The sequence below is a fragment of the Talpa europaea genome, assembly GCF_964194135.1.
Source record: "Talpa europaea genome assembly, chromosome: 9".
Lineage (NCBI taxonomy): Eukaryota > Metazoa > Chordata > Mammalia > Eulipotyphla > Talpidae > Talpa > Talpa europaea.
Genome location: NC_140076.1, coordinates 105,092,248 through 105,117,975, shown reverse-complemented (window position 1 = coordinate 105,117,975; position 25,728 = coordinate 105,092,248). Strand labels below are relative to the sequence as shown.

General features: G+C 37.4%; 1 protein-coding gene across 2 annotated transcripts in view; it reads left to right on the top strand.

Annotated features, from left to right (window-relative positions):
- VAV3 (vav guanine nucleotide exchange factor 3) overlaps positions 1-23,180 on the top strand; it is a gene marked incomplete at its 3' end in the record, with an annotated part of 291,483 nt that extends 268,303 nt beyond the window's left edge. The window contains exons 23-28 of one of the 2 annotated variants that reach the window (XM_084243512.1): positions 390-506; positions 1,069-1,156; positions 8,033-8,159; positions 20,270-20,353; positions 22,348-22,499; positions 23,139-23,180. In XM_084243512.1, coding sequence (XP_084099638.1) covers positions 390-506; positions 1,069-1,156; positions 8,033-8,159; positions 20,270-20,353; positions 22,348-22,499; positions 23,139-23,180 — 610 coding nt within the window. The remainder of the gene's footprint in view (positions 1-389; positions 507-1,068; positions 1,157-8,032; positions 8,160-20,269; positions 20,354-22,347; positions 22,500-23,138) is intronic. The other variant, XM_084243513.1, reaches the window with a different exon arrangement.
- Between the last annotated feature and the right edge of the window lie 2,548 nt (positions 23,181-25,728).

The window sequence follows — 25,728 nt, the reverse complement described above, 5'->3', positions numbered from 1 at the left end:
TTGTGTATGTGTGTATGTACACATGTGTGTGTGTGTTTTATGCAGGGATATCCCTCATTTTTTAGTTCTTGTCCTTGAACTCTGCATGATTCTCTTACGCCAATACCTGCTGACTCTGTTCTTTGTCTCATTTATTTGTTTGATAAATATATACACGATGCTCACTGTCTCTTAGGCACTGTTCATTTTACTGTTAGCTTCAGATAATCTTTGTTTGCATGAATTCAAGAACCCTTTCTACATTTCTTTTGAAGCAATGTAATTGGTTAATACAGATGTAAAAGCAAACTTAGCTCTTCTCCCACATTAAAATTCATACTTATACTTGTTTTTAGCTCTGTTCTCTTGCAGGTATATTGCCCAAATCTTTGTGTCATTGTTTCTTGCAGGTATGCTGGAGCAATGGAAAGATTACAGGCAGAGACTGAACTTATTAATAGAGTAAATAGTACTTACCTTGTGAGGCACAGGACGAAAGAGTCAGGAGAATATGCAATTAGCATTAAGTAAGTAGGACAAGTACTTTTACAGAAATAGATTTCCTGTTTTCATGATTGCATAAACCATCTGACATGTATTACACTGAAGTTGAAAATCAAGGTTCTAATTGCAGCAGATATAATGCGTCCTTCCAGACAGTTCATTAATACTTGAAAATATGTTAGAAAAACAGTATTAAGTGTTAAAGGCTGCTAATTGGTATATTAGATTTATTTCATAACATTATATTTTGGTGACTTGATGTATGTGTTTCCAGTAAATTCTAAGAGTATACATTAATAGATTTTATTTTATTTATCTATAGCCTCAAATTGGACTGACTAAATAAATTGGGCATGATGATTGGTCAAATCTAACCCCCCTTCTCACTTCAGGTATTGGTTGTATCTTTAACCAATCTAGTAAATATATATATTGTTAATTAGCTGTCACCAGCATATTGGCATAGGTATATATTTTGTCTCCAGAATGAATTCCTATAATGTTATTGGGGCAGGCCCTCTGGTAATTATTGATTTTTACTGATTAAAAACACATTTATATTCATAAGTTATTCATTGCCTACAGGTATAATAATGAAGCAAAGCACATCAAGATTTTAACAAGAGATGGCTTTTTTCACATTGCAGAAAATAGAAAATTTAAAAGTTTAATGGTAAGCATTGATTAGTTCTTTTCAATCTAGTCTGCTTTTTCTGTTATTAGAAAGCTTAATTTGCAGACAGCTTAATTCTTTATTTTCTTGGAAATTTTACTCACTGAGAAGTTGTTTAAAGAAAATCAAACTGTAATTTTATGGCAGAATCCTGAAAACTCCCACTTAAGAACTGCAATTAAGGTTTATGTTCCCTAGTCTTATTTTTTTTTTAAATTTTTGCATAGAAGAACTGGGGTGTAGGCCAGAGGTATGGGGAGTGAGAGAGGTACAGGGGATTCACCAGAGACAGAGTATCTTTACTCTGAATAGGCAGATCTATTGAAATACACTGCTAAGGGGAATAGCAGGCAAAATGAGAGAGGTCTGCTGTGCCATGTGGGTCAGCTCCCTGGCCAGGAATGGAACTCATGCCATAGAGGTGATAGTGCTGAATCTTAATCCCTACACCACCAGGGGTCATATTTTTCATTGTAAACTAAGTTTGTAATTTTAAGGTAATATTTAAGAGTCCACCCTATTTGCGACTCAGAATAGATAGATTCAAATACAAACAACTTTCAATTATTTGTACAAGTTTTGCCTTGTGTTTGAATGACATGCAGCAAATTAATGTGCATCTCCACTCTTTCTACATCTGCTTCTATATCTTCATTCAGGCAGAGCAAGGTATTTTAAATTATGTCTTAAAATATTGTTACCTGATAAATATCTCTCATCTAGGTTCATTTCATACATAATGGCCTATAATTTCAAAAAGAAAAGATTGCTTTATTTTCTGCTATTTTAAATTATCTGTGCTACTGTTCTTCATTACCTTTGACAATTAAACATCACTAAGGTCACATTTTTACCACACAATAGTTGTTATTTCATAGGAATTTATATTTAAATTGTAATAGTATATTATTACCAGTTTGCTTTAGATAAACCAAGATTATGTGAATCCCACAATTAAAAAATCACATCTTATTAATAATTTATTAGTGTATAATAGCATACATAAACAATGCATTGCATTATATATGCTTTGCTAACAGTAAAGAACACATTCATATTTCCTTAAAAGTGGTCTCAAGTCTGTTTCTGAAGTTTGAGTTTCTTGAGCTAATGATGAATTTGGATATAAGACATAAGATGCATTTGTAGCACTGTGCTAAGTACTTTGAGTATCATTGGGAAGGTTCATGCATTGATTGACCCATCAATCAAATGTTCATACTGCACCCTTCCGGAAAACATCTCAAAGCTCTTTGCAGATGTTAACATTAACGTTAGACTGAGAATAAGAGAGCCTTACAAAATAGGACAGCTTGAAAGCCATATCTAAAAATTTAGAACTGCTTCAAGACACAAGCATCAGCGTCTTAGAGAAAATGAAACATCTTTAGGTGTAAGAAAAGTAAGAAAACCTCTCTGGACATAAATACCACATCCCTGATTCAAAAACTAAGGATGGGGGCCTCCCTGGTGGCACAAGGTGTTAAGCACCACACTATGAAGCAATCCGCAGCCTCTGCAGCACGAGTTTGATCCCCAGCCAGTCAGGGAGAAACCCATGTGGTGAGGCAGACCTCTCCTGTCTGGTCCGCTGCTCCCCTCAGCAGTGTATTTCAGTTAGTCTGCCTGTTCTGTTCCCCGTTCTGTCTCTGGTGAATCCTCTCACCACCCCCAACCCCCCCGCATCTCTGGCCTATACCCTAGCTCTTGTTTGCATAAATAAATAAATCTTTAAAAAAAAAAAAAAGCTAGGGATGGGTAGTAAGAACTTGTAGAAAATGTAAACTCTGTCAAATTGGAAGCTGTAATACAGGTATCTCCCTGCTGGAAGCGATTTATGTTCTGTTGGAACAGTCAGCTTGTGCACAGACAGGTTCTTCCTAAAGTGGAAATCTAGGAGGGAGGTGGCCGGTGGATGCACAAATAGTGAATAGCAGACACAGCTGAGATGCGATTAAAGCACGCACGACGTGATAAAAGTACGCACAGGGCATCTCCACGTCACTGCTAGACAGGCTAGCTTGAGCCTTCACCTGCAGAACTTCCTTGGATGATAATGAGGCTGCTTCACTGTATTGTGATTAACATGAGACTTAGAAAAATGCTGTGAGACCAAAGCCGCCTGCCAGCCCTGCCAAGTTTGAAAGCAACAAAAGGAAGTACCATCAGAGGGGACAAGCGAAGAGGATGAAAGGAGCAGTCACTGGAAAGGACCGATCAATTCAGCTTTGTGTCACCTGGGTTCAGCTCAAGAATGTTGTCAGCAGCTAAGGTTAAATGTGAAAAGTCAGTAATTTGCAGTGACCTGGATTAGTGGAGTTTCTGCATAGAAAACTGATTAGAGTTAAAACAAGAGAGACCCATAATTCAAATAATTTGTAGCAGAGAGCAGTGAAAGTTTCTGCATGGATGTTCTGGGAAAAGAATTAAAAGGACTTGTCATAGAGCTAAAATAAGCTACCTTCTATGGTATATGTAAAATATCAGAAATGCCACTGCTAGATACATAGGCATATGTTTTTTCCTTCCATATCCATTAAAAGGAAGGGGATTAAAAATTAATATTAAAGAGACAACTAAATTAATTTTTTTAAAAGTCAGCAAAAGGATGTCATTGTAAAAAGAAAGTCAAGAAACTAATAAATGACTCAGAAAAAACCTTTTGTCAGGTTTAACTAATAACCATAAAAATTGCTGAAGAGACTGTTGAACTCTTCTGGAACTGCTTCTCCTTGTTTCTATTCATTTGCAGAACAAATATTTATTGAACCCTTACTATGTGAAATCACTGTGCTTTTGCAGAACTCACAAAGGCCTCAACTACTCTAAAAAGTCTTTCAGATTAGTATATCCATCTGTTCCAAGAACCTCATATTGTAGTGCTGCTCTTTGAACCAAAGCTGGGAAATAATACATGGGTCCTGGATCCCAAGACAGGCTGCTGGTTCAGTAACCAGCCCCCTTGGGAGGGCATAGGGGCTCATGAAGCTCCTTTGACTGCACTCTGGCAGAGTTAAGCGCTTCTGCATCACAGAACGTGAACCAGTTCCCTTCTATCCTATGCCTTACGCACATTATATCACATCTTATATCCTTTATAATCAAATAGCACAATTCCCATTACAGATAAATAGTGGTCTGTGTTTTGGGATTGTTTCTTCAGAATAGTTCCATGTCCTTCTATCATGGGTGGTACAGTTGTATTTTTCTACCTATGAAACTTGTTAGGCCCTGGAATTCGATTTTAATTTGGAAAGAATGAAAAATGCAAGCAAACTCCAGGATGTGCTTTAAATTAACCAGTTTTTCAAAGAGAAGATAGGCTTTAGGTGGTTATGACCTAACCTTTTTTCCTTGGGTTTCAATAACCTGGTTAATCAAAATCTCTGCTTTTCTTCGCCATTAAATTCAAATTCCGAATCTCTGTATCCAGATTACAAGGCATTAAATTTGTTCTAATTTTCATGTATGCCAGACAATCCATGTCCAAATGCTGTTTATAAATCATCTTCATTGCCTGTTTCCTTGGTAATTGAAATGACTGCCTCTCACTCATTATTTTTCAGAGACTTGAATTGTTGACACTGCTGTGTCAGTGTGAGATAAGGAAAGCTTAGTGAGTTCTTTTGTCTAGAGCCTTCTTATTTACTTGTAGTACCTGAAGGTCAATGACTGCTAAAGCAGGGGTGGATTAGACTAAAATACAGAAAGCATAAAGTCATAAGTTGGAAAAGATCCACAGTGGCACTATTTAATTCTATCCTGTTAGAAACACGTAGGAAGATTTACCCTCATAAGACTGTAAAAATGGAACTAAAATATCTTCATGCTTAGTGAAGTGATAAAAGAATGTTTTGCAGGTTACTAAGCCTTTAGCATGACCCTAGGCCTTGTAAAAGTTATTTTTTCTTTCTTAAAATGTAGAGGTGGGCAGGTATGAAATGATCACCAAGTCCTTTTCAGTGTGGTGATTGTGAACTTCACAGGAACTTTAATTCATACTAATTCATAATATAATGTGTAAAATTCATATCTCAAAATAAAATTATACTGACATTCAAAATTATTAGCTTATAATTATTTTTCAGGTTTATTCTCATATTTTTGCCACAAGAACAGATTTTACTCAGTTTAAATAATAAGACTATGAGAACAGGCCTTTGGTATCATTTGCATGAGCAATATAATATATACAAAATACATACAAGTACAGTTTTTCCAGAACCTTATAAAATTTTGCTTTTCATTTAAAAATAATAAATAGTAAATATTAATCTCTGAGAATTTATATCATGACCTTGCCCTTGTGGACCATATTAAAAATCACCATAATTATAAATGCCATGTTCTGATTATTGAAGCCAATTTAAGTAGGTATATACCTAGCTGGTATTTTGTCTGTTTTTTTTTTTTTTCTTTAATTGGCCAGATTTCAAATTCCTTTGCTTCCTCAAAACCCCATAATCTGGATGCAAGGAAGAAGAGAGCATGGAAAAAAATATTATTTTACAAAGTTATAGATATTATGTATGTAAAACCCTAACAACTTAGGTTTAGGAAAACAACATTATTTGTACATCATGGCCATTTTAGCAAATGTTCTTTTGTGTATTTACCTTTCCAGATGTTGTTTGCTTATAGTATAGTGTAAGTAAAAGCACCCACTTTGGAGACAGATACCAGCTCTGCCACCTTCACAACTGATCAACCTCACAGAGACTCGAGCCTTACTGGGAACAAGGCCTTTCTCTTTTTTCCCCTTTGAAGTTCTTGAGGAACTATGTTAAAGGCCTGGCCTATGGTGTTGGTAACTGTTACAATTACTCACATATACCAGGCACATCCTATACATTTGACTATAGACTGTGAAATAGTTTATTATCCTCATTATATGGATTTGGAAGTTGAAGAGACCCTGCTTACTTTATCCAATGCTTTAGCGAATCCGTGCTGCCTGTAGGTTATAAATGTGGACTTTGTCACCTTTGAGCCTATTCCCAGCCTGACTGCTGTAGTTAAAATGATCCTTCCCATCTTCCTGACTTTTGAAAATGTTTCCAGTTCTTGAAGTCAAGCTATCTCCATCCACAAAATCTTCCCTCATCCTCCCACTGCAGTCACAAAAGGTCCTTCTCTTGCCTTTGAATTCCCATAACCCCTTGCTTACTTTCAAGGGTGAGGCTTCATGGAGAGCTAGAAGCCTCTTCTTCATAATCTTTGTGACCCTTGGGTCTCCCCATATAGCACACATTCCACAACTCCTTGAGTTTGATCATAAATAATAAACAAACTGTTGGTGATTCTCTCTCTCTTCTTTCAGGTGATTTTGGGTCTGGTTGATTTGTTTTGGAAACTTTGAACATAACTGTTGGAGGCTTAGAGTAGAAAACTTGGGATGGGGACATCACAAGACCAGAAATAGAAGGTGGGGGTAGAGATGATTAACATCATGATTGAACCAACTACAGAAATGAAAAATCCTCAAGCCATTACAGAGGCCTGCTATGGAAAACAGCCATAGGTGTGGACCAAGGATGGAGATGTCTAGATTGAGGACTCTTATTGAGTAGCACCAGTCCCTACCAATCAGCCTGGTCATACCCTAGAAGTAATTATTCTAACAATAAATAACAGTTCCACAAAGGAATGAACCCCTCTCCAAAGAGAGAAGATTATATCAGAACAAGCCTGTCCCTTCCAAAAGCGGCTCTCTGCCTGCTTGCGTCTGTGCAAGTGTCTTCTTCTCTTTTCCTTTTTAAGTTATAAGTTGCCCTTTTGGATTTAATCAAAAATATTTGTCTCATGGGGGAACTTGTCATGTGCCCCTGAAAGGGGAACTCTAATGAAATTTTTCTTAGGGGTAACCCAAGGACCCTGTTCACTGAACCCAACATCACATCAAAACAACATCAGTAACTATTGAATGGAGGTATTGAGTTGGTGGCAGAGCAATTTTTAGAAAAAAATGAGTTGCTTTTATACATTTTGCTTTCAAAAACAGTGCTATAATAGAGGTGCCAAATAATTAGGTTAAAAGTGATTTTCCTTTCTATTTCAGGTATTTGTAAGTCATTTTATATCTACAGGACTGTAATGATAGCATGCATTTTTCCATTATGAATTAATTATGGTGAATTTCTATTTTAAGTAGAAAGATTCAGATTTGTGCAGAATCTATGAAAACCAACATCACAAAAGAGATTTCCTGATATTTTAGTATGAAAGACAGTGGGTGATTATAAGGCTTGGCTGTATTTTAAGGCAAATTTGGTCAAAGAAGAACTTGGAAAGACTATTATTGACTCTAAGTTAGCAGATATGCAGAGCTAGGAGATGGATACGCAGATTCATTGTCAGCCAGAGCATGTCAAGTAGCACTTGGGGTTTATCAACTTTGGTTTACCGTGGAAAGGAACTTAGAGGATCAAGTTTGTTTTTCTGCCATGTTGAAAGAAAATGAAGGAAACTAGAAATTGCTATATATTCAGCAACCAGCTGCTCCCTTTATTTTTGTTTAGAAAGGCAAGTATTTCATAAATAAGAACAATAATTACTGCTTGGAAATTGAGGTTTTATATGGTTTCCTTTCATTTACCCCATCTGACTGCAGATTAACAGGATGTTCTCTATCTATGAATAACAATAGGGGGTAACACACATTGTAAATGACTTGAATAACAAAGACAATTGCTAGGTAGGTGTCCCACATCCAAGCAGCAGGGAAAGATGATCATTTACTTATTCTTCTATTTACTTATGGAAAATTTAGTTTCAAGTCAGTCATTCTTATGTTGGATATAGTTATGGGAAGGGGTTCATGTGTTTGAGTACAGAACGATCTTTATGAAAAATAATCCTGTTTCTTTCTTCCTAAAGGAACTTGTGGAGTACTACAAGCATCATTCTCTTAAAGAAGGGTTCCGAACCTTAGATACGACCCTACAATTTCCATATAAGGAGCCAGAACATTCAGCCACACAGAGGGGTAATAGAACAGGCAATTGTGAGTATTGTAATTTAGAATATGATTTGCTGTCACTTAAAGATCAGAGGTGCAATAGCATTAGTCACCTTCCTCTAAATCTTGAAATACAACTTATTAATATGCTAATGTATTTAGTAGGAAATTTTTCTAGCGTGAAAGCAGAATCAGATGTACCAACAGGTTTATGAACATGTCTAGATATAGTTTTTTGTGCTAAGCTAAAAGTCATGTTTGTGTCAGAAACCCATTAGGGTTATGTAAAGGGTATGTTAACATTAAGTTTTTATTTCACTGACTTTCACATTAGCCGAATTCTTTCTATCTTATACATATTTGTGGTTGTAATGCTGTTAACAGTATTTAAAAAACAAACAAATGGATGCACAAATCTCCAATCCAGCCTAGTACCCCAAGTCTGCACATGATTCTATTTTAAAGATTATTTTTGAAATTTTGAAATGACAAAACATTTTTTATCTGATGCCTGTATTTCTAGAAGCACACATTAGCCACTTTCAGAATGAGTGCTGTTCACAATCAATCAGAAAAGATTAACACACAAATAAAAATATGCTTGAGGGTGAGTTGAAGTGAGAAAGTTTTCCTCTCCTCACCAGTTAATGTCATGTAATCTTCCTAGAGGTAGATATAGCTGATAAAGAGAACATTGTGATGAAAAACGTGAATAAAGTGTGATTTCATTCTCTTATTTTGATATGTTTTTGAAAAGTAAAACTGTTTCAGAAAAGAAATGCATCCATTTTTTTTACTTTCAGAATCTTTGGCCTAAGCAAAGCTGGCTTATCTAGGGGTATTTCAAAAAAAGAAATTTTTATCAGTGTAATAAATGATTTTCCCCTAAAAGCAGAAATTGACAAGAAAACAGGTAAAGCTCAGAGCTCTCACAACATTAGTAGAATTTCATGCACTCCAATTAAGTAAATATATAAGTAATTTGTCACATCAACTGAGAGGTTTTTTAAAAAAATGAATAACTAAATAGCTTTTCCTTTCAAAAAGATTCGTGAACTTGTGCAGTCATAGCAGTCACAGTACAGTTTATGTTGAAACTTAAAACAACAAATAAAGTTTATCTTTCTATTTTTTAGTCCATTGTTCTATTTTAATCCATGCTCCCCATAAAAAGTCATGATTCCTTTTTCTTCTCACTGTATGCTACTCAAATATCTAATGTAGCACCTGAGACACTGTTGTCATTATTCTATTTATATTTTTCTCCCTAAATACCTCATGAAGACAGGAATTCTCCATGATGTATTTCAACATATGGCATAGAATAAGCACCCAGTAAATGACTGCTGGTTAACGAACAAACTTAGAGTCATTTTGTAGCTGATTTGAGGGTCCTGGGGTACTTCTTTTCCTGCCCTATAACAATTTTAAAATGAAAAAATAAACTAATGGAGGGATTAAAAAAACAAGATAAGTTTTCCCTTGATAATCAATTTTCTAACACATTTATTTAAAGGTCTAACAGAGTGAGGACTTTTTTTCCCTACATGAAAAATATAACTTTTATCTGTCTTTTTCTTGGCCCCTCCCAGCAGCAGGAAATAATAACAGTTGCCAAGGAGGTCAGTTATATTAAAAATCCTATTTGTTTAAGTTGTTAACTTAGTTCTAGAGAACCAAGGTGGAGAGGTTGGCTGTCAGGGAGAATAAGTGTCCCATATTAGCAGACGGTCATTAACCTTCACATTTCACTATGTGGTTGGTTATTCTCAGGCATTTTCTCTGCTTGGCACATGTAGATGCTCAGAGAATATTGTTCAATAGTGAAGGAAGTCACGTAATATAAAGTTATCTCTAGTGTTTAGCTAAATATTTAATGATTAAACTTGTTAAGTAACTAGGAAGGGACTTACAGGCCTTTTGTTTTATTTTGAAAAAGCATAGCCCACAGAATGATTTTCAACATCCTTGTGAACTACAGGGAAATTTTTCAACAAATAGAGTCAAATATCCCAGGCCAATCTTTTGAACAGATTCTGGCAAGTCATGCCAAATAAAACCTTTTTTTTTTTTTTAAATCAAGAAAGAAGAGCAAATTATTCATTTGCAAAGTAATCTTTGTTAGAGTTTGCTTCTTTCCCATCAATTAATCATTTATTTATTCCTTCAACAAATATTCATTAACCACATAATACAGACAAGGCACTGGGAGGTAGCTTTGAGAAGGAATGTTGCTGTCCACATGAAACCTGTGTTGTAATAAGAAGACAGGAAAGTCTGGATTGTTGGAGTTTGATGTTTTGATAAAGGGTGATCAGACATATCACTCAAAGTGATCACAAAGAAGTGAGGAAGTCAGTTACTGTGTCAATCAGTAATAAGCTATGGTCCACACATCAGGTCTACACATCATTACCATCTAACAGGATTATAATCAGAACAAATTTCTGATGCTATCCAATGTTTTCTTTATACTGACTATTCATGAAATAATATTTTATGCAACTGTGGCCATTTTTTTAAACACTGGAGTCAATGGATAGTTGATGGAAAAATACAACATTAAGGTGACACTGAGGTTTAAATAGGGTGCTAAATATATAGTATTTAATATAGTGTCGGTAAATGGTAAACATTCAGTGAAAGTCAGCTACTATTACTCTACCACTTCACCTTCTACTACTCTTCCTCCTCCTCTTTTTTTGATGAATTTAAGATTAATATTTATTTAAGTATGAACTAGTATTCCTTATACAGCAACCATTTTCTTATATTTCTGAATTGAATACATTTTCTAATTTAAACTCATAACAATTTACATCTTTACTTTTATGAGTTTTAATATACTTTTCTATTTTATACCAAATCCTGATTAAGGGTTAACCCTTTAACCAAAAGACTGATTTTATTGTGCTGCCCTAGAAGTGGTCAGGAAGAAATGCTGCATGTTTTTTATAGAAAAATTGTGCAGGATATGTTGATAGTCCTTACGTTTGAATCATAACTTTGGATATGCAGCTACATATCATCTAAAAATAACATAGCTAGATATATTACCTTGAGATACTAGATTGGACAGGGCACCGACATCACCATTACTTCTAAGAGACCTTAGAGAAAGCAGAGCATGCAAACTAAAGTTAAGGACCACCCTATGTTCTCAAGAGAGATTGAGAATGGAGTGCCAACTCCTAAGACCTTATTTATTTGCTTTTTTCTTAAATAATATAACCACCTTGAAAAAGAAGGTCCCACAGCATTGTAGAGACTATATCTTTTGTATTAGTTTGGAGTGAATGTTCTTGGGCAGATTACCAGGTTTTTTTTTAGTTCTATAAAATATGATATGATTATAATGGAAACATGCAGCATATACATGCAAACATCATGCAGCATATACATGATATTGACTAGGTTTAAATAGGAGTTAGGGTTTTGTGCAAGGAGCACATAGCATTTCTAGGTTAGAAACTCATTGTGGGTAAGGCTTTTTCCCAGAGACTTGTCCCATTAAGTCTCAGATATTTGCGAGACTTAATTTTTGCCTTTGGGATGAGTGTTCCGAGAGAGAAAGGATGATCAAGGAAGAGAAGAGGACAAAGAGAGAACTCAGGCAAAGCAGTGAGCTGTTGTGATTCCCTAGAAATTGCATTGGCTCCATGGAAAATGTTCTCTCCTGATCTGTGAATCAAAACAGAATCTAAACTTCCATTACTTTCCAAATGTGATCACAGCAAACCTGCCTTAGATTGCTGCCTCAGGGATACCTGTAGGGTTTGTATATTTGAAGGACACTGAATTGACTTTTGTCTTTCTTGCTCTACAATGAGCACTTAATTATTTTCAGGTCTGCTACTAAGTAAGCTTTCTGACCTTAGGCAAGTCACTTAGCCTGTCTAGACCTTAGCTTTCTGGTCTAATGAATGAGGAATGAGATTAGATATTTTATTATGTTCTTTTAAAAATAGCATCCTAGGTTACTTTCTTTGTATGCATGAGAGGAGATAAGGTAGAATGTTAATAGACCATGCACTAGGAATGGTTGCTTGATTAGCTATTCCATGACCCATGAGCAGCCCTTAAACAGTCTTCCAAGTTTCTATTCATGGGAACTGAGTTGGACCAGAATAAAGTTAGCTATTAAAAAGAAAATTGGTTATAATATTTACAAAATCTCAAAGTATTTTCTCACAAGAACTTATTACTAAAGGAAAAATAGAAACATCATGTGATCACCACTAATAGGACAAATAGATGTCTGGTTCCTCATGTGATGCTCAAGAAAGACACACCACCACTTTGGTGATATTCCTGCCCTAAAATACATATTTTTGAATCTAATCATGAGGAAATAGCAAACAAACCCAAATTGATGGACATTTGGCAAAATTATTTGTCAATCCTGTTCAAAAATGTCAGTGTCTTAAGAGACAAAGAGACTAAGGAATTGTTTCAGATTAAAGAGAAATGATATCTGCATACAACACATAGTCCTGGACTGAATCCTGGGCCAGGAAATTATTTTTTTGGTTTTTGTTTTTGCTGTAAAGAGGATGCATGGGACAATGAACAGATTTCGAATAAGTTTCCAGATTAAGGGATTTTAAATTATTTTAATGTTTACTTTTGTCAGTTGTATGTGACTATATAATAAAAAATATATACCTGTGTTTTTAGTAAGCATACCTTCCTAAAGGACAGTGTGTCTGCAATGTATTCTAAAATTGTTCAGGAAAATGCCAAGATTCAGTGGTTCAGTAGGCAGTTGACACCTAGAAGAGTGGTCTGGAGTGAAGATAAAGTTTTATGAGTCACGAACACTTTCTTTCATCATTTAGAGCAGGCTGCTGGGATGCTGACCATGGTGTGTGCCCAACATAAGCTGTAGGACAACAGGAATTAGGTGGGCTGTGTGCACTTTGCCCACTACTCTGCTTGTATGTTATCCCTCTCCCACACAATAAACCCAGTTTTCTCTTTCTACCATATGACACGAGTGTTGTGTGTACTTGATTCCATTACAGGGCATCAGGGTACCCTCTTCACTATGAAGGTAACATTCGAATAAAGACTCAATTTGGTGAGAGCGGGAACCATCAGGGCAACAAAAAGAATAATAGGACATGCACAGTGTGGCTGAAACAGAAGGCACAAGAGCAAGAGTAGCAGAGAAGTCAGAGAGGTCAGGGAGGCCAGACCATGTCAGGCCTTATAGAACTTTAACTTTTATCCTGGAAGGAATGGGAATCCACTGAATGGACTTAAAACACAGAGCTGCCTAGTCTTTAATTTTTAACCAGATTATTCTGGTTATTATGTTGAGAGAGACCATAGTATAAAGTGGGATGAAGTGGAACCAAGAAGGCCACCTAGGAGGTTCATGCAGCAATCCAGATGAGACATGGTAGCAGCTTCAACCAACATGGAGCCACACAGGTGTTTATATTTTGATATATGAGATAAAATAGCAGAAGATTCAAGGATGGCACTAAGGTTTTAGCTTAACCAACTGAAAGACTGTAGTTTTTTAGTGTTTTTTTTTTTTTTTTTTTTTTTTTTAGGGAGGGTTCAAATGGAGCCTGAAGTCTAGTCATAGTGTACTCAACTCAAATAAATAATTTCTTTATCTCTATGTCATTTCTGTATGTGTGTCTGTTCACCAGTTTGTAGGGTCCTTTGAAGCCAGATGCTCTGTCTTATTTGTTATATCTCCTATAGCACCATAGCACAGCAAGTGGCACATTAGTGGTTATTTAATAAAGATTTGACACTTATTTTTAAAGAGTCAGAATTTAGAATCAAGTTCACATCTTGGTAAATCCCAAGCCTGTAAATAATCTGACATCCCCAGAAATGTCAAGTGATACCATTTCCATAACAATAGGAAAGACCTTTTACTCATTTTCTTGCTAATGAATTAATGTTTCTATTGAGGTTTCACTATGCATATTAAGTTTATTCTGTGCAACACTGGACACAAAGTAACTATTTATTTTTCCAATCTAGAGGTATTTTCCTTGATGATTTTGAATTTCAGATTAAAAATGTGTGCAGTTACCAGATTTTAACAGTGAAATGAGATGAATCAGAGTGATTCTTAGGTTTTTCCAGTGACAAGATATAAAATGTACAATAAGTACTATACTAAGGGGGTTTAGTTTATTTTATTTGAGGAAGATAGAGGAGAAGATTCTAATACTGTGTCCATAAATGTTGCTGGGAGTCTAAAAAGACATGCCTAAGTTTTAAACTAAAACCAGGTTAAGGATCACAAATTTAAATCAAAGTTGCATTAAATTCTCAGCATGCTCTCTGTTGCTGGTCCACCTGCAGACAATGTTAGTGAAAAGAATCTCCTGAAGCTATCATCAGAGTGTTCCATGTAACAGTATCGTTCTTTAGGAAAACATCCATGCCACTGCTGGGCAGGAGACTCACGGGGTTTAATAATATCATTGGTGCAATGGCCTGACATTTCTTTTTTTTTTAAAGATTTATTTATTTATGCATACAAGAACTGGGGTACAGGCCAGAAGTGTGGGGGTGAGGGGGTGAGAGGATCCACCAGATACAGAGGGTGGAACAGAACAGGCAGACTGACTGAAATACACTGCTGAGGGGAGCAGCAGGCAACTCAGGAGAGATCTGCTGCGCCATGTGGGTAGCTCTCTGGTTGGGGATCGAACTCTGCTGCAGTGGCTGTGGGTAGCTTCATAGGTTGTGTCTTAACCCCTTGCACCATCAGGGAGGCCCCAGGTCTGACATTTCTACTAACAAAGCTTTGTTACATAAATGAGGGCAAACATGTGGTTGTTGCAACTTAAGACTGAAAGTTAGGTAATGTGTAATCCAGAGAATAATTAGCAAATGCTTAAAGTAAATGGTCACTAATACAGGTAGTAGATAATTAAATGGAACTTCAAATGCTTTGTGATTTGATAACCAGTACCTTAAAGGAAGAGTGTCTGATGGAGTGTAGTCTCTACTGTGTACAAATTTCAAATGTTATTGAAGATTGAGTAGATTTTCATTTGCTCATGAACATCAATAGCCTGATCAAGACAAAACATATTACTTTCAAGCAGAGTTGAGAGTTGACAACAAAAGTATAGGTATCAGATATCTATTCACTAGTAGTTTTAAAAATTCTATTATAGGGCCTCCCCGGTGGCGCAGCGGTTGAGCGCGGGGTTGCGAAGCTGCCCGCGGCCTCTGCGGCGCCGGTTCGATCCCCGGCTGCTCCCCGGCCACCGGAGGAGGGTACCACATGGCGCGCAGACCTCTCCTGCCGCCCGCTGCTCCCCTCAGCAGTGTCCTTCGGTCCTTCTGCCTGCTCTGCTCCCCGCTCTGGCTCTGGTGAATTCTCTCACCCTCCCGCGCTTCTGACTGTACCCAGTGCATGTATAAACAAAACAAACAAACAGACCAGCAAACAAATAAATAAAGCATGCCTCTATACAAAAAAAAAAAGAGTAAAAAAAAAAATTCTATTATAAATACTGTATTTAATATGCTTCTGAGTTCTGTGGTTCTATCTTTTCCATCAAGTCTCAAAACTGAATAATACTCATTAATGATTTGTAATCAATTGATTATAACTATGCTGACAGCTTCTATTCTCAATTAGCTTAACAGGTTATTTACTTAACAGATAACTTCTCTTTTAATTAGACAATGTTAGTAATTTAGATTTTATTTGTATAAGTTAGAAACATTCATAAGTAATATTTGATGCTATTTTTTTTTTTAGAGGCATGTTTTATTTATTTATTTTTATTTATTTATTTATTTGTTTGTTTGTACATGCACTGGGTACAGTCAGAAGCGCAGGAGGGTGAGAGAATTCACCAGAGCCAGAGCAGGGAGCAGAGGAGGCAGAAGGACCGAAGTACACTGCTGAGGGGAGCAGCGGGCGGCAGGAGAGGTCTGCGCGCCATGTGGGACCCTCCTCCGGTGGCCGGGGAGCAGCTGGGGATCTAATCGGCGCCGCAGAGACCGCTATTTTTTTTAAAGATTTATTTATTTATACAAGCACTGGGTACAGTCAGAAGTGCAGGAGAGTGAGAGGATTCACCAGAGCCAGAGCAGGGAACAGAACTGACAGACTGTCGAAGTACACTGCTGAGGGGAGCAGTGGTTGGCAGGAGAGGTCTGCGCGCCATGTGGGACTCTTGAGGGCAGCCGGGGATCGAACCGGTGCTGCAGAGGCTGCAGGCAGCTTCGCAGCCCAGTGCTCAACCATTTCGCCTCCAGGGGAGGCCCTATTTGATGCTATTATTAGTAGTTCCTAATGAGAAATATTGAAATCACTAAACTATGTGCCACTCTTTAATTAGTGTTTGTGAATATTAGCCTGATTGAGTACCAGGTACATTCATATGACAAATTACTAGAGAACCTGTGTTGTGATGGCGTCTCTGAGCAAGGTTCTCCTTTGTCATCTGATAAGGAATTTCAAGTGTTTGAGGAAGGAGGAAAGCTAGTTTCTTACCTAAACCATGCAGTTGGCAGATGATTTCTTCAATGAAAAAGATCTCAACATTGAATTCATATTATCTCTGTGGATACTGATATGAATAAAAGGGTTCTTTCTTTCAAAAGCTTTCCAAATAATGTAGGCAAGCAACCTATCTATAATATTTGGAAATGAAGTGATTATTTGATTAGGAAGTGAAAGGGCTAGGAAGTAGTATGTCACTGTCACTGCTGCTGGGCTGTTTCTAATTCCACTCCATGATATGTGCCTACCAAAAATCATACCTTAGTGTCTTGGTAATAGCAGGAAGAGTTTAATCAAGAAAACTTGATTGTGTCTCTATGTATAGAAATAGGCAGATATATTCTCATTATGGTATGAATATACGTTATAAGTAAATCATTCTACAAAATATTTTCATCACATACATTATTCTGACATTGCTTACATCTAAATTTTTTTTCAGTTTTTTAATTTATTTTTTTATTTAAATATTTTATTTTATATAATTATTACATCTTTTTTCATCTTTGCACAATGTATGCATTTTTATTTTGGTTATATTCCCCAAACAATTGCACCCCCGCCCTTATTTTGACTCCAGTTCTTCCTTTCCCCACCCCTCCCCCCACCCCCCCACCCCATGTGTCTCTGGTTTATAGTTGCTTGTTGATTTTGATTTTTACTTTGTATTGATTAGTCTTTTTCCTGGTCTCTTATTTAGGTTTTCTAAATTCCTGCTATGAGTGAGACTATCTGGTATTTTTCTTTTTCTTTCTGACTTATTTTGCTGAGCATGATCCCTTCTAGCTCCATCCATGTTGATGCAAACTGCATGTGTTTCTCTTTTTTGATTGCTGAGTAATATTCCATTGTATATATGTACCACATCTTGTTGATCCAGTCATCTATTTTTGGGCATTTGGGTTGTTTTTTACACATAACACTAATGATAAAGGACTGATCACCAAAATCTATAGAATTGATGAAACTCAACAAAAACAAAGAAAATAATCCAGTCAAAAAATGGGCAGAAGAGCTAAAAAGAAACTTCTCTGAAGAGGAAATGCAAATGGCCAACAGGCATATGAAAAAATGTTCAACATCACTTGTAATCAGGGAAATGCTTACATCTAAATTTAAATCCATACTTTCCTTGGGAAACATGTTATCTTATACACTGTCTCCATAGGTGCCAGGCATTCAAATACCCCAGAGAACCAAGGGCTAGAAGATACTGAAAGATGATGTAAGAAAGAATGGAAACAATAAGTCATGTTACAATGTGTAGGAAAGTAGAGATTATCCCACCAATTCTTAAAATATTTGGCCAAGAGCTATAGGCTGGGTGGCAGGAGAAACTGATTAACTTCTTACTTCTTAGAGGGTTATCCAGACAAACTTTGTGGTTATTGCCATAACACATACCGGATTTAATAACTGTTCATCTTAGAAAAAATTACAGTTATTGTAGGGATATCATTGATAAGGCTATCATCAGATTTTCTGGGGAAGAATATATGAACATATTTCACATTCTCTCCTTTGTGTTGTGCCAGCTTTCTTGGAAGTCTTATTGAGCAATTAAGTGAGCAAAAAATGAGTTAAATGAATATGAGAAGGAGACCTGGGAGCTTGCAAAGTTAAATACCCTGCTGAGACACTTGTCCATTCAGCAACTTCATTGCTTAGCCCTGGACCTGATCCTGAGGGGCTGCACAGCAATATAAGAGCTGGCCCCTGCTCCCCAGAGCAAACAAATAATTGGACATACAACACAGGAGCACATTCTGTAATTAAACAGTAGAGCCAGGAGATGCCATGATGTAATGTCTCACTGATGCTAGAAAAGACTGAGAAGGGACAAGAGTTGTCTGGATTGGTTGGGGAAGACTCCTGGGAAAACAGTGAACTAAGCTTTGACCACAGGAGGTAAGATTAGCAGAGATAAGGTAAAGAAGCACATTTCAAAATGAGAAGAAGCTTTGAGTTGAAAATGAAGGTAAGGGCCTTAGGGGGTATTTAAAAACTGGTCTGGGTGAAAAGAATGTGTTTGGGTTAATTACAGAAAATTTGGTTAACTAGTTTGATGCTATCAAACTATGAATCACCATGCAATGCAGGTCAAGAGTTTGGATTTCATAATTTAGGAACTCAATGATGGCTTCCAGATGATGTTTAGAGTAAATAGTTAAGAGCAGTTAGAATAAAATGGAAAGCAAGAAAATTGGAAGTGAGAAGACCAGTTGGGCTGTTTGCTCAGCCCACTTTCACCTCAGATTTGTTTGTAGAAAACTTTCAGTTATCGTTTATTTTAGATCCAAGCAACAGAAATCCCAGAACCATAGGTTTAAGCAAAGCAGACACTTATTTCTCTTTCCCATAATCACCTGGGAGTAGCCAGTCCAGGGCTGTGGAGAGAGGCAGGTCATCCCTGTTCTGTAAAATCTTCAGTAACGTGGGTTCCTTCAAATTCATGCTTTGCCATCCTTAAGATGAAGCCTTCCTGCTCGTGAGCCAAGATGGCAGCTTTGACATCCCAGGCGATAGAATGAAAAGCTAAAAAGAACCAAGGGTTGTGCCAGCTGCTTTTCAAGGAAAGGACCCAGAAGCTACCCTATAATACTTTTACTTAAATTCCATTGGTCAGAACTTAGTCATGTTGCCACATCAATCTGCAGGAAGTCTGGGCAAACATAGTCAAACTAAATAATCTATTGAATGGGAGATTAAATATTGGAAGCAAATTTGTAACCATGCCTTCTCTTTCCATTGCAATGGAATAGCGCTATTACCAGGTAGTTGTATACCTGTCCCCAGGTGCCTGAAGCAGGCTGGTAAATGCAGAGCAATGCCAGCCTCTGAACCCTGGAGTCACAATGCCTGAGTTTGAATCTAGGTTTTTCTTGAATATGAAGGGGAAATAGTATTAGTGCCTTTCTTTTTAAGTTGTTGTGATGGTTAAATGAAATACTGAATATAAAATATTTGAGCATTGTGCCCAACACTTCAGAATCATTTGGTAAATTTTCCTCTTATTAGGAGTAAAGCAAAAAGTTTTTTAAGTATTCAAATGCATCGAGCTTTTTATACTCTTGCAATATGTGGTGTATATTCACTTTTTTTTTTGCCAGATAGGATGCAATTTGGAATAATTTTTATTTCTGGAAATAAATTACCATGTGCATTCTTGGTTGGGTGATGGGGGGTGATTTCTAACAAATTTTATGAGTGTTTTCTAGAATTTTCAATGGGCTTTACACATTCCATTGCTACCACCCTATAGACCTTTTATGTTTGTTTGATGTGAAGCATATTTTATATTAAGAATCGACTGGATGTAACAAAGTGGGAACCGAACAGTATTTCAAGGAGGAGGCTGTTGCTGGATGAATGGTTTCAGAGATGGCCACATAGTGGGTGTGCTGTGTTCACCTGTGAGAGGATAGGTAGTTTAGAATTGCAGAACTAATGTCAATCAAAATGTAAACGTTTGTCTTGTTCTTCATTTAGAAACGTTCTTAGGAGAGAAGTGGGTGAAAGTAAAGCTTGGTATTCCAACTTTAATGTGATAATTTTCTTGTCATTATCAACAGCAAACTAGTTATATTGAGAAACTTTTTTTTTTGCCAATACCTAAATTCTCTTTTGCTTCTCTCTTTTTCTCTCTTTCTCTAAGCCCCTTCTTTGTTCTGTGGGTTTTCTTTTGTAACTCCTCCAGACTACAGCTTTGTTCCCCCTTCCTCCACTCCTTTCTGGTCAGGTACTGCTTTATTGCTTTTATATGTCTTTTCAACTTGCTTCTGTTTGCAAATAAAATATTTTGACTTCTGTGTGGCTTCTCATGTGGATCCATCTCCTCACAAACTGTCCCTGGAGTCACATTCCCACCCTGCACTTCCTCTCCTGTCTCATGAAGTCATCGTTTGTCACGACATTTCACTCCTCTGGTTTATGTGTATGCTCGTCTTCTGTATTTCACTAAGACGTTTTCTATTTTATCTCTTGGGGAGATGTTGGAAAGGGATGGGGGGCAGAAGTAGGAAGTGAGGGAGGAAGCACTCTTAAATCACTCCTTTTCTTGAGGATCAGAAATTTGAGTTAAGAAAAGCGAGTGTTTACATATTTCCATTGAAAAGATCAAGGGAAACCCAATGTCCTAAGTTTGTCCCCAAATATAGAGGGTAAATTTCAGTACATATTGCTTGAAAGGATGACTGTGCCCATCAGTTTGTACATGGGCATTTTGGTCTTGATGTCTGTCCTTTGAGAATTTAATGACTGTTTATGGGACATGTCGGGGAGTACATTAGCGCTAGATAAAGTATGTTTTCTCACAGATTTTTTTAAACAAACCTGGAAGTTCCAATGGAATCATAACATTTAGAACTACAAGGACCTTAGAAGTCATCTAGTACAGACCTTTCATTTTATAACTGAGAAAAATGTGGCCTTAAGGGGTTGAGAGACCAATGCAAGGTCACAGTCAAGTGTATGGTTGGGGTGTTTTATGAGAGTCGTGCAGTCTTGGGATGATTTTCAGTAAGAAAAATATTAACGTGCTATGTGTCCAAACAGTAAAATAAAACATCCCATTTTTACTCGCTGTCCAGATCTGAAATCTGCAATATTGCTATTCGTTTATCTTATGATTGACACCTGAAGACTAAAAAAACTGTTGGCGCAAAACCCTGCCTGGTAGGTGGGCAGCTCTCCAGAGTAACTCACATCCTAACTTCATCTGCCTGGGCTCTGGGAACTGGGAAAAATACAGATGTAGAGCATTTCCCATTTATTTCTTTTTCTTATATTTAAGTTCCTCTACCATTTAAGGTTTGTAAAATCCCACTAATCCCAGGTGAGTGATTCTCAGAATCACCAAACACATAATTGAAAATGTTTTATGACCTCAAAGAGCAACAGGTAGAAAAGTTAATATAAAATGTGTCAGGAAACACTGCAGAAGTGCAAACACACAGCTTAAATAGAGTTTTCTTCTCAGGACCATTGGGTGAGGGCAGGGAATAACTTAGATCCTTTGTTACCATAAAATAAATCTGAATATAGAACATGCACACCCTGACCTCTTATTTTTGATTCTATCCTTCATAAAATTTTCTATAAGGCAGGATTTATTTAAAATAAAAAAGATAAGTAGTTGGTGTTTGTGTGTTCTTTCTGTGAAACCTGATTGAAGCTTCCTCATATAAGTGAAATTATATCAAAAACAATAATTAAGTTTATCCCTAAAGAGTTGTAGCATATGTTGATTGGGGTGAGGAAGTGCCATTTAAGTGATAGATTTAGAAGGAGACTTTTTGAGCAAAAAACTTGGTTATTTGGGGTCTTAGTGAAAATGGTTACAAGATAAAAAAGTTTTTTCCTTTGAGGTTCTAGTTAGAAATGGATTGATAGATCATCAATTTGAAACGTTTTGCTGCTTCTTTGAGATTTTGTCTCCTTGGATAGTTACTTGGACATGAACCATCTTAAACAAAACCAGTCCCTGTTTTGAACTTCTTATGAAAAGTGTGAAAACAGAACCATGGTGCTCCTTAAACTTTATGAGATGAACTTCACTCTACATGATTGAATTGAAACAGCAGTTCTGCTGCTTTCAAGCTCTGCTCCCATCATCACTGGTCTGTAATGAAATCACGGCTATGCATTTTGATCGCATCTCTAACATTCATCTGATTAGACTCTCATGGTTGTTAAACTGCAAATCCACCCTGACTCCCCATGGTTTCTTTACAGTGTTAAGTCCCAAAGTGCTGGGGATCGCCATCGCTCGTTATGACTTCTGCGCAAGAGACATGCGAGAATTGTCGCTGCTAAAAGGAGATGTGGTAAAGATCTACACAAAGATGAGTACAAATGGCTGGTGGAGAGGAGAAGCCAATGGCCGGGTGAGTTTCCATCTCGATGTGCTCGTGCATGTGAGCGAAAGCACCTGAGCTCACCTTGATACCCCTTGTGGTGCTGGGGTGAAAGCCCCAGAGGGCACTGTAGCCTTCACACCACAAAGTGCTGGCTTTGATAACAGGCACTTGAGAAAAATGTTTTGAGTGCATATGATAGTGGCATAAATCAAATTCATTTGGACAAGTTTAAAGACTTGTTTGAAAAAGGGTTGACATTTTGGGTCACTATGGACATTTAAGTCTCAGGGCATGAACTTATGAGCAATACAAATCATCTGTAAGAGCTGCTGATCTAGATGGGAAAGAAGAGGGTATAGTCCCTCAGTCTTCCTGTCCTGCTCTATGGCAGAAATAGAAACCGTTCAGCAGGGAAGCCCATATTGCATTTCTCTTATTGATGCGTGTGCCAGCAGATTGGAACACCCTTTAAACTTATTTTAATCTTCCCTTTCTGTTACTCACTCTACAGATTTCTAGGAGCCATTAAACCAATCTCTGCCACCTAAAATGCGCCCAGAACCCCAGTTTAATCAGGGAATTCTGGAAATGAGATGCTGTTCGTAGAATCGCTTGAAGTACCAGATGCAAAGCCATGTTGCTATGTTGTTTGCTTTTCTGTTTTAGGTGGGCTGGTTTCCATCCACATACGTGGAAGAGGATGAATAATTCCAACCCAGTGTTGTATCCTGCACCAGAAATTTCAGAGAAGGGATAAGCAGAAGCCTGCACAGCATTATGAATTAACTGAAGTGTTTAAAAAGCTGCATTTCTGCCTATTCAACATCCTCCCATCCTCTCCCCTCCTAAGTCTTAATACTGGAATTTCTAAAGATGCTGGTACTGACAGATTAATGGCTTGCCTAGAGCTGTGCAAGAAACAGCCTGCCAGTCTGTCATTGTCAGGGTCTAGGGCAGAGCCAGGAGCTTTTCTTCCCAGAAGAGCCCTGCAAACCTGAATGCCATACATAAATGTTGAGGCTGTATTTTCTTTGGTTTCACATGCCATTCACCAGAATTTTTTTAAAAGATATAGTTATTTATGCATACAAGAACTGGGGTACAGGCCTGAGGTGTGGGGGGTGAGAGGATCCACCAGAGACAGAGTGGGGAACAGAACAGGCAGACTGACTGAAATACACTGCTGAGGGGAGCAGCGGGCAAGACAGGAGAGGTCTGCTGTGCCATGTGGGTAGCTCCCTGGCAGGGGATTGAAATCATGCTGCAGAGGCTTCAGACAGCTTCACAGGTTGCGTCTTAACCCCTTGCGCCACCAGGGAGGCCATCACCAGATTTTTTTTTTTAATCTTTTAAACATATATTACTAATTTTTTATTTTATTTTATTTTATTTTATTTGTAATTTTAATTTTTTATATCATTGTTCATTTTTAAACAATGTTCGCTTCCACCCCTCCCCTCAGGTGTAATCCCTGTAGAATTTCCTTCACCTGTGCACCATGCACCATCACCACAGTCTCCTGTGCTCCTCCCTCTCTATCTCTGATCCCTCTCCCTCCTCCTCCCCTGCAGGATGTCTCTGGTTTATAATTGTCTGCTTTTGCTTTGTTGTGTTTTGTACTGTTATTATTTTTTTCACACTGATGTCTTATTTGGTTCCCCTGTATTCCTGCTATAAGTGAGACCATCCGATATTTTTCCTTTTCCTTCTGGCTTATTTCACTGAGCATAATTCCTTCCAGCTCCATCCATGTTGCTGCAAGTGGCATGAGTTTATCTTTTTTGATTGCTGAATAATATTCCATTGTGTATATATACCACGTCTTCTTGATCCGGTCATCTATTTTTGGGCATTTGGGTTGTTTCCCGGTCCTACCTATTGTAAATAGTGCTGCAATAAACATAGGGGTACACGTGTTCTTTTGAGTCAATGTTTTTGTGTCCTTTGGGTAGATCCCTAGGAGTGAATTGCCAGGTCATATGGTAGCTCCATTTATAGTAGACTGAGGAACCTCCAGACAGCTTTCCATACTGGTTGGTCCAGTTTGCACTCCCACCAGCAATGTAGAAGAGAGAGTTCCTTTTTTACCACATCCTCGCCAACATTTGTTGTTGCTAGTATTTTTGATATGTGCCATTCTTACTGGTGTAAGGTGGTATCTCAATGTGGTTTTGATTTGCATTTCCCTGATGATAAGGGATGTTGAGCATTTTTTCATATGCCTGTTGGCCATTTGCATTTCCTCTTTGGAGAAATGTCTTAAGTTCTTCTACCTATTTCTTGACTGGATTGTTTTCTTTGTTTTTTGTTGAGTCCTGTGAGTTCTTTGTATATCTTTGTGATCAGTCCCTAATCAGTTGTATGGAATGCATAAAATTTTTTTAAAGATTTATTTATTTATACATACAAGAATTGGGGTACAGGCCAGAGGTGGGGGGGTGAGGGGATTTACCAGAGACCGAGGGAAAGAACAGACAGATTGACTGAAATACACTGCTGAGGGGAGCAGCAGGTGAGTCAGGAAAGGTCTGCTGTGCCATGTGGGTAGCTCCTTGGCCTGGCAGGGATAGAACTTGTGCTGCAGTGGCCGTGGCTAGCTTCATAAATTGTGACTTAACCCCTTGTGCCACCAGGGAGGCCCAAGTGCAAAAATATTTTCCCAATATGTAGGGTGTCTCTTTGTTTTGGTTAATGTCTCTTTTGCTGTACAGAAGCTTTTCAGTTTGGTGTAATTCGAGCTGTTTGTCTTTTCCTTGACTTTCTTTGCTTTGGGTGATGACTCTTTAAAGATATTACTGAAATGTATGTCTTGTAGTGTTTTACCCATATTTTCTTTTATATATTTTATGGTTTCATGTCTTATGTCCAGTTCTTTTATCCATTTTGAGTTGATTTTTGTGCATGGTAAAAGGTAGTGGTCTAGTTTCATTCTTTTGCATGTGGTAGTCCAGTTTTCCCAGCACCATTTATTGAACAAACTGTCCATTGCATATTCGTTGCTCCTCTGTCAAAGATTAGTTGTTCATATACATGTGGCTTTACTTCTGGGATCTCTATTTGGTTCCATTGGTCTGTGTGTCTGTGTTGTTCCAATACCAAACTGTTTTAATTATTATAGCTTTGTAGTATAGCTTAAAGTTTGGAAGTGTGATACCTCCATTCTCATTTGTTTTTGTCAGTAGGGCTTTGGCTATTCATGTGTTTTTTTTTTTTTTTTGTGGTTCCATATGAATTTCATCAGTATTTGTTCTATTTC